We start from the raw sequence: 12897 nt of genomic DNA, 5'->3' as shown, positions 1-12897 counted from the left end.
TTTGGACAGGGTCCATAAATAATTTGAGACGCTAGAATGATTTTTAAAACTTTTTTTTCTTGAACTTTGGATTTTCAAAACTTAAACGAACAAGAACTCACAAGACTCCAGTTACAAAAAAAAAGAACTCACAAGACTCTTCCAAAATGACAAAGACGATAAAAACCAACAACTCAGAAGACTCACGGACGCAACAATCTTCAAGAAGACAAAATACTTTTTTTTTTTTAAAGACAAAATACTTTCAAGAATACAAAGATTCATGATCAAGAAGAGCAATGAGAAATGATTGTCAATTAAGCAAGATGAAGACAAGACTAACAACAAAATTTTCTTCCAAGTGAAGTGAATGATCAATTATTATGCATAAACTACTCGACACATGCAACATCCACATTCAAGACATGCATCCCTCATTCAGGATTACTCAAGACACGTCGAAAGTTCTCATGCAAGACTAAAAGAGTCAACAACTATAGAAAGTTAGCAGAGGGTAACAATGTTCTCTTTAGTTCATTTTCTTCTGGTATATTCAAGTAAATATTAATAACTCATTTTCATCATCATTCAATTGTTTCAGTGTCTTAATTTACATATTTTTTATTGTTGATTTAATATATGGACAATTAATAATTATTACTTAACGTTGGATTTAATAAATAAATCCTTCATTCTATAGGAAATATCATCTATATATATATTTGGTGAATCTTTCGAATACTTTTGTATCACTTTTAACAGATTACAAGTCTAGTGAGTCAGTCACTGGGTACCATTACGAGTACCAAAATGAGATTCAAATGACTTGATTGTACACTAAAAATTGGCTCTAATATGTCACTGAAAAAGACCATGCAATATCAGTACATTGGAAGGATATGTAGGTTCGAATTTGGTAGAAAGTTAGGCAAATAAATGCACAAAGCATAGTCCCACATATCAGTTGGTTTCTAAAAAGTAAAAACACAAATAAGACATTTAGAATGAAAACTGTAAAAAGGAATATTTTTAGTCAGCCATTTTATATTATACTCTTAATTAATAATTTATTCTTCTTTCTGAAAAAAAGGAATACTGATATTATATTTTTTAACTGGATATTAAAATTAGGACAATTCTCTCAAATAACCATTTTTAAATTTTTGTAACAAAAATAGCTTTCAAAAAAGAAAATGACCAAAATAACTCCTTTTTTATTTTGAATATTTTAATATTTATTTTTAATTTTTTAAATTTGAAATCATATCCGCAAAACCAGACTCCTTGACTCTAAACCCTAAGTCTAGATTAGTTAACCCTAGGACAAAATACATTTTAAAAAATACATTTTTACCGTTTAATAAAACTTATTTTGGTCATTTTCATTATTAAGAGCTAATTTTTGTGACAAAAATTTAAAAATGACTATCCTAGAAAATTTATCTTAAAATTATGTTTGCATATTAAAATTATGTTTCATTAATATTATATAATTTTTACACGTACTTCAAAATATTTAATACTATTCATATTACAGGTATTTATTCTTTTTCTCAAAAAAGGAATACTGATATTATTTTTTTAACTGGATATTAAAATTATGTTTGCATATTAAAATTATGTTTGATTAATATCATATAATTTTTACACGTACTTCAAAATATTCAATACTATTCATATTATTTGTTTTAATTTTCACTTGATTTGATCATTTTATTAATAACTATAAGAGCAAATTCACGTCAATATTTTATTCAAAAGTAGAGTTAGTAGTTATTTGCAATCTTTGAAGAAAGTACATAAAACTATTCTTTATTATAAAAATTAGGAATTGTTAATACTAAGGGAGAAGCCAGCTAAAAAAATAATAATACTAAGGGAGTAAAGGGGAATACGATAAAAAGCAGATAATATCTAAAGTACACAAAAAAAAAAAAGAAGAAGCAATAAAGCAAAAAAGGTAGCCCTTTATCAAAAAAAAAAATAAAGCAAAAAAGGTAAAGGAGTAGGAGTAGAAGTTGACAACCCAACATTGACGACAAGATTGTTACTTGCCACAAGCCAAGTAGGTAGCGATTGTGGTGGGAAGATGATTTACGATGACATTCTAGATTCGATTTAGTGAGTGACAGACAGTGGTCGAAGAAGTAAGAGTAAGACTAAACAATAGGGAAAATTGCATTTTAAATATCGAAAGTGTCACTTTCTACCGCTTTAAACACCGAAGTTTTTTGACTAACAATTTAAATCTTCAAAGTGACATTTTTATCATAATAAACCTCCAAAGACGTTTTCCTGTTCATAGACGACCGGCACTGTTCATTTTAAAGGTCAAAATGATGACGTGTCGGTTTCTTTTTAAAAAAAAAATAAAAATACAGAAAAATCGAATGAAACTGGAAAAAATTGTAAAAAATTTAAAACAAAATTTTTAAAAAATCTAAAAATTCAAAAAACATAAAAATTAAAATTTCAAACTTAAAAATAAAATAAAATATTAAAATTTCAAAAAATTCAAAAATAAAATCTAAAATTAAAATGTCAAATTCAAAAATAAAAATTTATAATTTTTTTTAAAAAAAATTCTAAAATAAGATCTAAAATTAAAAATTTTGTCCCAAAAATATTTTCTAAGAAAGAAAATGACCAAAAATGTTTCATTAAAGATGCAAAATACACTTATGCTCTAAATATATAAATACAAATAAATAAAGAAAAATTTTCAATTATTATTTTTAAAATATTTTAGAACTTATTTTAGAATTTTTAAAATTTTAATTTCGTTTTTAAATTTGAAATTTTAATTTTAGATCTTATTTTTGAATTTTTAAAATTTTTAAAATTTTATTTTATTTTTAAGTTTGAAATTTTAATATTTATGTTTTTTGAATTTTGAATTTTTTTTAATTTTGTTTTGAATTTTTTATAATTTTTTCTAACTTCATTCGAATTTTCTGTATTTTTACGTATTTTTATTTTATTTTTTATTTTTAAGAAAAAAAAAGAAACCGACACCTCATTATTTTAACCTGTAAAATAAACAGTACTGGTTTTCTATGAACTGGAAAACGTTGTTGGAGATTTATTATTATAAAAATGTCACTTCGAAGGTTTAAAGTGATAGTAAAAAAACTTCAATGTTTAAAGTACTAGAAAATGACATTCTCGTACAAAACATATATTATGATTATGTATAACATAAGGTATACTTTAAACGATAGTTAGATATGATTGTTATCAGGGGCGAAGCCAGAAACTTTTTATAATAGGTTTACTAATATTAAAATTGAATATATGGTGTAAGCAAGTTTGAGAAGAAGTTTTGGAAAATAATTCTATTTATATTTCGCCTATCACGTTGTAGTAGTTATGGAATTAGGGGTTTAACAAATAAAATCGAAAAAGGGGATCAATAACATATTATAAGCAAAACAATAACTGTGTGAAAAAAAAAGTATAGCTCCTTTTAATTCGCAAAAACATAGTTGCATAATACAAGAAATTGAAGGTTATTTGACTCTCTAAATTGTAAAGGTTGTTCCAGATGCGACCATCACGTGAGACTTGCTGGTGGTTTGTTCATGGAAGTTTCTTCTCATCTTCAAGGTCGTCTAATGCAGAGTTCTCATGGCGGTGAAGGTGGTGACACTTTCATGCTTATATTGCTTGCTTGAGAAGACTAATACACTAAGCCGAGTCGATTTACAGTGATTCAGTCTCCTCGAAATAGAGATCACCTTATCGAGCAGTAACAAAACCGAGTACGACACATTTATCTAGAAATAGATTTTCAAAGTCCTCTTTCAGCAATGCGAGGCGGTTCTCAAGAACGTGAGTGCTCTGCTAAATGCATGAAAGCATGTATGGAGAAAAGGGTTCTTTCATTAACACTTGGCATCGTACTAAAGTTTGATTATGACGATCCTTATTATCCCGTATGGTTTCACGAATTGGTTCAAGGTCCAGTTGCAAAGGTCACCACATCACCTATGTATTTCACACGAGGATTTACCTTTCACACATACGAGTATGGGAGACATCGGGCAACGAGTAACTACGGAATATGTGTGAAAGGTGAAACAGACTTTTACGGGATCTTGCAGGAGATTATTGAAGTGGAATTTCTGGGGTTATTGAAGCTAAAATGCGTCCTCTTCAAATGTGAATGGTTCGATCCTGTTGTGAACCGAGGGATTCGGTATAACAAATTTGGTGTTGTGGATGTCAATTTTGGGAGAAGATACAACAAATTTGAGCCTTTCATTTTAGCTTCACAAGCTGAGCAAGTTAGCTTCCTTCCTTATCCTCGGCTTCGAACTTCCGGGATAAACTGGTTAGCTGCTATCAAAATTACACCTCGTGGACGCATTGTCGCTGGAGAAGAACCGCCCTTGCAAGAAGAAGACACTATCAATGAAGTTGAGGTACCAGAACAACCAACTGATGAAATCCTTTTGATCGACCCGCAAAACTTTCAATATGAAGATATTCCCGAAGATGCGACAGATGAAGCACGTGAAGACGAGTTCGAGAGAAGCGACGATGATGATTGTAATGATAGTGATGAGAACGAAAACGATTTAGAGTGATGTAATATTGATGAGAACGAAAACGATTTAGAGTGATGTAATATATGTAACAAATGTTGTATTTCTCTATTGTAACGTATGTTTAAAGAAATATTATTTTTTTACCATCCTAATGTATGTGTAACAAATGTTGTTTTATATAATATGTATTTCTTTAGTTTTTAAAAAATTATTTGGAGTTTTAGGGTTTTAGAGTTTAAGTTGGAGAAAGAGCACAAAGTAGTAGAGAAGAGATATGATGTTAGATGATATGTGACTTTGGGGTTTAGGGATTTCATTCTCGGTGTTTAGGGTTAAGCGTTGTAAAATCGTCGTAAATGGTTATCTATTCCACGTAATTTCATCGTAAATGGAAAAACGCGGGCCTGGTAACTTCGTCGTAAACGTGGGCCTTGTAAATTCGTCGTAAACCGACGTTTCGACGTAATTTCGTCGTAAATCGAAAAACGCGGGCCTGGTAACTTCGTCGTAAATGAAAAAACGCGGGCCTGGTAACTTCGTCGTAATATTACGTCGCATTTACGACAAATCTTTTTCTATATATTGAGACGCCGAGACGAGGCTGCCTCGTTCATTCCTCCCAAACTCCTCTCCTCTCCCTCTAAGGTACATTCTCTTTCCTCTTTTTTTTTAAGTTAGTTTAGGTTATTAATTAGTTAGGTAATTAGTTTAGGTGATTAGTTAGATAATTAGTTTAGGTGATTAGTTAGATGACGGAATACTATAGTTTAGGTGATTAGTTAGGTAACGGAATAATTTTTTAATTATGTCATTATAGTTGATTAAATTTATTTAAATTTTTTTTAGATGGCTCCTAGAAGGAAACCAGCAGCACCTACTTATGCCCAGTTGTTTGGCGATAGTTCCGGTACATCTTCTTCCGGTCCATCGTCTTCCGATGCAGTTTCAGACTCTCAGACTTCTCAGAGAGTTTTTTCGAGTCCTCCTCTTCCACCGCAGATGCCTCCACCTCCTCGTCCAGCGGCTGCACCTGAGCCTGTCCCAGAAGGTGCAGTTCATCCGGATTTGTGTGTGCCTTCATATGCTCCCTTCGCGAGATATACGGTGGAGGATTTGTTTGCCCAGCCTGGACGGGAGGGTTTGGATGTTCTAGACCCCGATAGACCCCGAGGAACTTATTGGTAAGTTATTAATTTTTATTACATTAAAATTAGATTAATTTTTATTTTCTAACGGTTAAATTGTATTTTTCAGGTTTGAGGCTAACAACCATGTTAGCCGGAGCGTTTCGGCGACGACCGCTCCGGCTACGACTAAGAGTTACTACGACGGGGCATACCCGAACTGGAGCAAGACACCAAATCACGTTAAGATCACGTGGTTTAAATGTTTTGCGGTAAGATTTTTAAATTTAATTAAATTTTCACTTTTAAATATATATATATATATATATATATATATATATTTTTAATATTTATTATTAACTGTAATTTTTTTGAAATTTTTTATGTTTCAGCAAAAGTGGCATTGGTCTTTGGGAATCACCGAGAGGGTGAAGGCGGAATTCGTTGCAAAGGCAAAGATACGCCTCTGCAACACAGTCTCTGATTGGAAGGACAAGTGGGAGATCTACGGGTATGAGGGAAAGCCCACTGAGCTCACGACAGATGTGTGGGATGGCCTCATCGCCTATTGGGAGCACCCCTCTTCGATCAAAAAGGCCAATTCGTGCTCGGCTTCTTGAAGGACGAAGGATAAAGATGGTCATTTGCCCATGCTTCACAGAACCGGGCAAAAACCTCATGCAGGAGTCCGTCTAGAAGCTGTAAGTTTTGTTTTAAATATATATTTAAAAATATTCAATTAATATAATTTATAATATTTAATTAAAATTTTTTTTTGTAGTTCGAGAAGACGGAAGTCTTACCTTCTCTGTCTGACCTATTCAAGATGACTCACGCCACATCCGACGGAGTTTTTGTGGATCCTGCATCTGAGAAACTCTTCCAAACAATGGCTGGTCGGATTGAAGAACGGGAGACGCAACTAACCCAGGAGTCTCCCGATGGATTACCAGTCACATTGTCCACCGAAGAGGTCGACAGAATCTTCGAAGAGGTACAACTTAAAATTTTTGTTTACATTATTTTAAATATTTTAACATAATTAACTATATTAATATATGTTTTGATTTTATAGGTGGCTCCTAAAAAGAATGGACGGATAGTCGGTATAGGCTCTGTTAACGAAGTTGCAAAGGCAACTTCGTCATACACTTCGAGACGGGATGAAGAGACTGCTCAGATGAAGGCTCGAATGGATAGCCAGCAGGTTCGTTTAGACTCTCTTGAGGATTTGCTAGACGTGATGGCCGTGGGAAACCCGGTTATGCAGAGAATGTTGAGTGAGAGACGAGCCGCTCTTGGAATGCCACCACGAGATCCCCAAGAGTCCGATCCAACCCGTCAACAGCCGAGCAACCCCACCAACTACTTCGAGAATATGTAGTTTTTTTTGTATTATGAATTTAAATATTATTGTATGATTTTTTAAAATATGTTTTCCAATTTCATATTTCGTTTAAAATTTAAATTATTTTAAATTCTGAATATTAAATATAAATTAAAATTTATTATATACTAATTAATAATAATATAATAAGAAACGATGTAAACTCCTCGTAAACATTACATGGACTTTACATCGAATGTTTACGAGTGATTAACATCGAAATATTTACGAGGGTTTTACATCGAAATGTTTACGAGTGATTTACAACGAAAGTATTTACGTGTGCTTTACATCGAAATAATTACGTGGGCTTTACGACGAATGCTTACGTGTCGTTTACGACGAATCCTTTCCTAGCGCCGTTACGACGGACGTTTAACAACGAAACGTCTTTCGACGTTAATTCGTCGTAACACCCCGTTTACGACGAATTTACAACGAATACTGCCCTAGTAAAAAATATGTTTTTTTGTAGTGTGTATTGATTAATTACGGAATTTAATAATTCCACAAAGCTATTTTTACAACTTCGTATAGTAGAGTAAACCATTGCATGAACCCATTAGCTTATTACAATACAATAACAGCTGGGCCATTTCTTGGTTGGTAAAAACATAGTTATATATATGATGATGAAATTAATTATATAATATCCGCAACAATCTCTAAGCAGAGCATTTGTTCAGGACAACAGATTCAATAGGAATCTTATCAACCGGAAAAGCACAGTCGACGGGAGCATTTTCCGGCAACAAGCTACACGGTTTTGGCGTCACCTTGCTAGAAACTCCGGAGATGGCTGTACAATTCCACAGCAACTTCTTGGGCTCAGCAGCCAAAGCAATGTTTATATTCGACATACATATCTTGGTGAAAGGATCGTTGGTGAACCCATCGAGCCTAGCGGGCTGCGTAACGTTATCCGCGGTCATGTCACGGTAATTAATATTCGTAATCTCGGGCATAGCCTTGGGGTCATAACCCGAAGCAGGGTGTTGGTTATAAGCACCACTCATCCAGAAAACGTATTTCATTGTCTTCATTGTGAACCTTCGAGCAAAGATATCTTTAACGTAACCTCCACGACCAACAGCTGTTTTGATTCGGATAGCGGATTGTGTCTGAAGCAACGTTATGTCTTCCATCCTAACGTCTTTGATTCCACCGGACATTTCACTTCCGAGTGCTATTCCAGCACTGTCGGGAGAGATGCATGTGAGCCTTCGGATAGAGAGTTGCTGAGTTGGCATTCCGACTTTGATACCGAACTGATCCCAACCGCTCTTGACGGCGATGCAGTCGTCTCCGGAGACTACGAAACAGTCTTCGATCAATGTGTTGGTGCATGAATCTGATACAATCAAAGATAAAATAAAGAGTATGAAAACAAATAAAAACTATACCAAAATATTATAATATAGAAACGCAAACAATTATAACTATTGATAAAATTTTGATATTGCCATGCGACGTGGGATATGGACGTACCAGGGTTGATTCCATCGGTGTTAGGAGAATCGATAGGAGCGAGAATGGTAACGCCTTTAACGATGACGTTAGTGCAATACACTGGATGAATATTCCATGCAGGCGAATCGACGATTGTGATGTTCGAGATCTGAACGTCTTTAGAGAACACGAGTTCGAGTGTGTAAGGTCTCGTGATATTCTTAAATCCACCACTTCGATACTTCACCCACCAGTATTTTCCTTGTCCGTTGATTGTTCCGTTGTTACCTTACCAAACAAATATTAAACAACACACGTTATTTAAGATGTTAAACAATGATTCTTTGGGACATTTTTTTTTAATTATCCTTACCGGTGATAACAACATCAGTTAGGTTTGTGCCAGAGATTAAACTAGCGAATGTTGGCCCAGCAGCATCTCTTCCTTGTCCATAGGATGGCAATGGTGCAACCACTGGATATTCAGATTCATCCTAAGGAAAAAAAAAATCTTATAAATGAATAATTTCTTACACAATTTTTTACAAAACTATAATGATATTTTCTAGAATGGAAATCATAGTCATACCTGAGAAGCAAGAATGGTTGCATCTTTCTGGATGAACAAAGTAAAATGGCTGGTAAGGTTGAAACTTCCGGTGAGCCATTTTCCTGGTGGAACAATGAGCTGCACTCCACCGTCGGCCGCCTTAGGAGCAAGCTTGGTTATGGCTTCCTTAAACGCTTTTGTGTTTGATGTTTTTCCATCACCCACAGCTCCAAATTCGGTTATAACTGCGCTATGTTTTCGACAATTAATCGCGTCATATTGAATATTATTTGCCTTCACCTTGTTGGCTAAATCTGGAGATGATTCCATCATCTGAAAACTGCATATTGCTAAAACTACTACTATGACAAAACTTGTTCGAGTCATCTGTTTGGAAAAGAAAATCACGTCAGATTCTCTCTCGAATTTGATCTCGCTACAAAACAAGTTTAGAAGCATGACGTTGTTTAACATAGCATTGAATAAATCAAGAGAATAGATCAATCACCTTTAAAGCTGAAGGTTTTAGAGAGAACTCCATTTTATTTGACTATTGTTTTATTTATTTATTTTAGATATTTTCTGATTTGTCATAGAACAAAGTAATTTATAGAAGATAAAAAATAGTAAATAGAGAATAAAACAAAAATAATAAAATATCTACTTCCATGCTTGACCTTGATTTAATCTCCCAAAATAGGCATAGCTAAAAAAAGGAGCCTAGTATCATATACCAATCCTTTTCTTGTTTTCTTAAAGATCAACATATCCCGTTTTAGAAGAAGATGTTCTAATATTTGAACAATTAATTTAAAAGATTTTTTCACATTTTTAAGAGAAAATATACTTTTAGTTAATAATTTTAGTTGATACTTTCAGTTTTTAATTAATTTAATTTAATTTGTTTCTTAATAAATTTATATTGTTTATATTGTTTGTATCTTATATTTGTTTTAATTTAATTAGTTTTAAAGTAGGATGCCCTAATTAAATTCTATAACATCAATTTTACAAAAAAATATCTTAAACTTGAATCTTGAATAAACTAGGTGCATAGTCTACATTATAGGTGTATTGTAGAGTTTTGTTTACGGGATTTTATTATTTTTTTTGTCTATAATGTGATTGATGAGACTTTGGATATTACATAGGTTGATGAGTTTGATATAAGAATGAACGACGAAATCATATGTTGATATTTTTATATCTTATATGTTCAAAGTTGAGGGTGATGGAACTTGTTAGTGTTTACTTAGCTAGTTGTTTGTATATAAATCAAATAGTGCATGGAAAAAAATAATAAATTTGGATTTAAAATGTTAGGGTTTAAAAATAACTGGGCCTTGAATCTGTGGTTTAGTCTAATACTGAAAAAAACTGTTAGGACTTCAACTCCTTTTTTTCTCTATGTCGGGAATGTGGGCACTAATTTCCCGATTCATGTAGGTAAAATTGTTTCTTAGTTTGTGAGATTGAAAAGCGTAGATTGATTTTAAGCATGATTGATGAGAGGTTTACTTGCATCAGCTTCGTCTGCCGTGGGTGTTGAGTTTCGTCGGCGCCAGATGTTAGACATGCAAGAGAGAAGATCTGAATATGTTAATTTCGTGTTTTGTTTTTTCTTCTCTCGTGTTTTGTGGGTTCCACTCTTTGCTCAGGCTGTACAAAAGATGAAGTCTGGCTAGGCCGTCTCACTTCTCTGAAGTATTCCCTTGATTAACCTCCCACCAACATCTATCTTCTGATTCTGTCTTGAAGTCGAGGAGCTTCCAGAAAAATTAGCTTCCATCTGATGTTCCGCTTGGAATGGAGAGTTCTGAAATGCCGCATAAAAAATATATTGGCAAATAACTATTGATTGTCAACAACTATCACTATACTAAATAGAAAATAAATCAAGGTTTTTTGTTCTGCACAAACTAAAATCTTACAACAGGGTTGTCACGGTCTTTTTTCAGGAGCAAGATCTTTTTCTTCCCAGAAACCATAGTCAATGCAATTCTTGGGAGAGAACTATCCATGACAGAGGCTAAAGTTGCATAGATGAAAAAATAGATCAGAAACACAGTAGATTTTTTCAGATAAGGAAAATATGGGATAAGTTGTTGACTAATTACCAGTTTCAGTTGTTGGTATGTCATTCCACTTGAATTTGCCTGATTGTAATCTTGCTTGGAGCTGCCAAATATGCTATGTTTACCAATTTCTAGGTTTGTGTTCGCAATCACTTGGAGCACCTAGCAACCTCAAAACGATCGACTTTCACAATGGAATCTGCTTTCAAAGATGGCATGTAATGATTAGCATGTCCGACGGGAGTAAACCCATGAATCACGGAATCTGCAAATAGTATTATCCAACAAAGAATCAGGAAATAAATTAAAACAATTATGTTAAATAAGTGTGATAGATTGAAGAATAACTTACCTTTTCATCAAGGAAAAGAACCGTGATTCCCACAAACTCTCTGTCTTTCTTGAAGTTCAGGGAATCCCAGAAGCGGAGGAAGCCATAGGTTATGCTCTGACTACTAAGACCAAGACGGAGAGACTCGAAGGTTGAGTGACGGACGCCGGGACGCCGGTTTGACGAACTGGAGAGACAGAGAGAAATGTTTTCTAGAAGAAGGTTAAAGCTAAGAGGAATCAATGAGTTTTGTGGAGATGCAGATTGAGTTCATCAAAGATGAGAATCATATATATATGGTTTACAGAGGGGCTACAAATCAGGAACATTTATGATCAAGCGATTTAAGATGGGGACATGAAGAGTTCACCGGTGAAAAAATAGATTACGAACATACACACGGCGCAACTCTGTAACTCAGACTTGTTTGAGACAATGATGAAAAGAACCCATATTAAACTACAATAGTTTACAATATAGGAAAACCATAATTGTTGCAAACTTAAGCTTTTTTTCATATAACGTGATGAATCTCATTTAAAAATGAAACCCATAACACACTTGTAGGTCTGACCCTCAGAGGAAGCCGAAGAAGCAAGGGCTTCCGACCTTCATAAATATATATTAGGTTCGGCCATCAATGTACAAAGGTATCAGTTAGCTTAGTGGTATAAATGTTGGTGTTTATATCTCAATAACCCGGGTTCGAGCCATGGACTTGACAACTTTTTTACATTTTTTAAAAGTGAGGCCCACAAAACGATGACGTGGCGCGCTGAGGAGTGAGCAAAAACTGATCTATTATAATATAGATTCGAATACAATAGGGTGTATTTGAAATTGTTGATCCTAAATTAAGTTTGACTAGACTAATTAAAAGCATGTGCATTGGTTGTTTTTTAATGGGAATTTTCACAATGATAAAATATGAGTGATGGGTCTCTCATTTGAGAGACTCAAAAACATGTTTGAGAGTGGCGGAGCTAGATATAGATTTTATGGGGGTCAAAATTAATTTATTATGGAAAAAGAGACAAGCATGAGACTTGAACTGAGACTTGAACTCAAGTCATAGGGGTCAATAAGAGAGATTTCAACCATCTCACCACAAAAATAACAAGCCTAAACTTAAAATTTAATAGATTAGGGGTCAACTGACCCCCCTCCAACCAATGTGGCTCCGTCACTGGTTTGAGAGACTTTGGTAACAAATGTCATTTTCACATTAATAATAGATATTGAAACTTATTGTTAAGAAATTCGAGTAGTCTCTCACTATTGTGCTTAGGGGTGGGTGTTCGGGTACCCATTCGGGTTCGGTTTGGATCTAATCGGGTTTCGGATTTTCGAGTTAAAGATTTCAGCCCCATTCGGGTATTTCTAAATTTCGGTTCGGGTTTGGTTCGGATCTTTGCGGGTTCGGTTCGGGTTCGGATAACCCATTTAAATTAT

At 34.0% G+C, this 12897-nt stretch overlaps 1 protein-coding gene across 1 annotated transcript; it reads right to left on the bottom strand.

Annotated features, from left to right (window-relative positions):
• Nucleotides 1-7639: 7639 nt before the first annotated feature.
• Nucleotides 7640-9630, bottom strand: LOC125586355 (probable polygalacturonase). The gene is made up of 5 exons (XM_048756377.1): nt 9548-9630; nt 9079-9426; nt 8863-8983; nt 8529-8777; nt 7640-8391 (listed from the first exon to the last, which is right to left on the bottom strand). The coding sequence occupies exons 1-5, from the start codon at nt 9578-9580 to the stop codon at nt 7706-7708; spliced, it is 1437 nt and encodes a 478-aa protein (XP_048612334.1). The 5' UTR covers nt 9581-9630; the 3' UTR covers nt 7640-7705.
• Nucleotides 9631-12897: the final 3267 nt, after the last annotated feature.

Source organism: Brassica napus, chromosome C4 (genome assembly GCF_020379485.1).
Source record: "Brassica napus cultivar Da-Ae chromosome C4, Da-Ae, whole genome shotgun sequence".
Lineage (NCBI taxonomy): Eukaryota > Viridiplantae > Streptophyta > Magnoliopsida > Brassicales > Brassicaceae > Brassica > Brassica napus.
The sequence above is the reverse complement of the archived record's forward strand: the minus strand, read 5'-3'. Positions and strand labels throughout refer to the sequence as shown.

What these genes read in the sequence shown, in the direction of transcription:
- LOC125586355 (XM_048756377.1), bottom strand. Translation starts at nt 9,580, where the DNA reads ATGGAGTTCTCTCTAAAACCTTCAGCTTTAAAG. An exon ending in TAAAACCTTCAGCTTTAAAG is followed by an intron (nt 9,427 to 9,547) that starts GTGATTGATCTA and finishes TTTTCCAAACAG; the next exon opens with ATGACTCGAACAAGTTTTGT. An exon ending in CAACCATTCTTGCTTCTCAG is followed by an intron (nt 8,984 to 9,078) that starts GTATGACTATGA and finishes TTTTTTCCTTAG; the next exon opens with GATGAATCTGAATATCCAGT.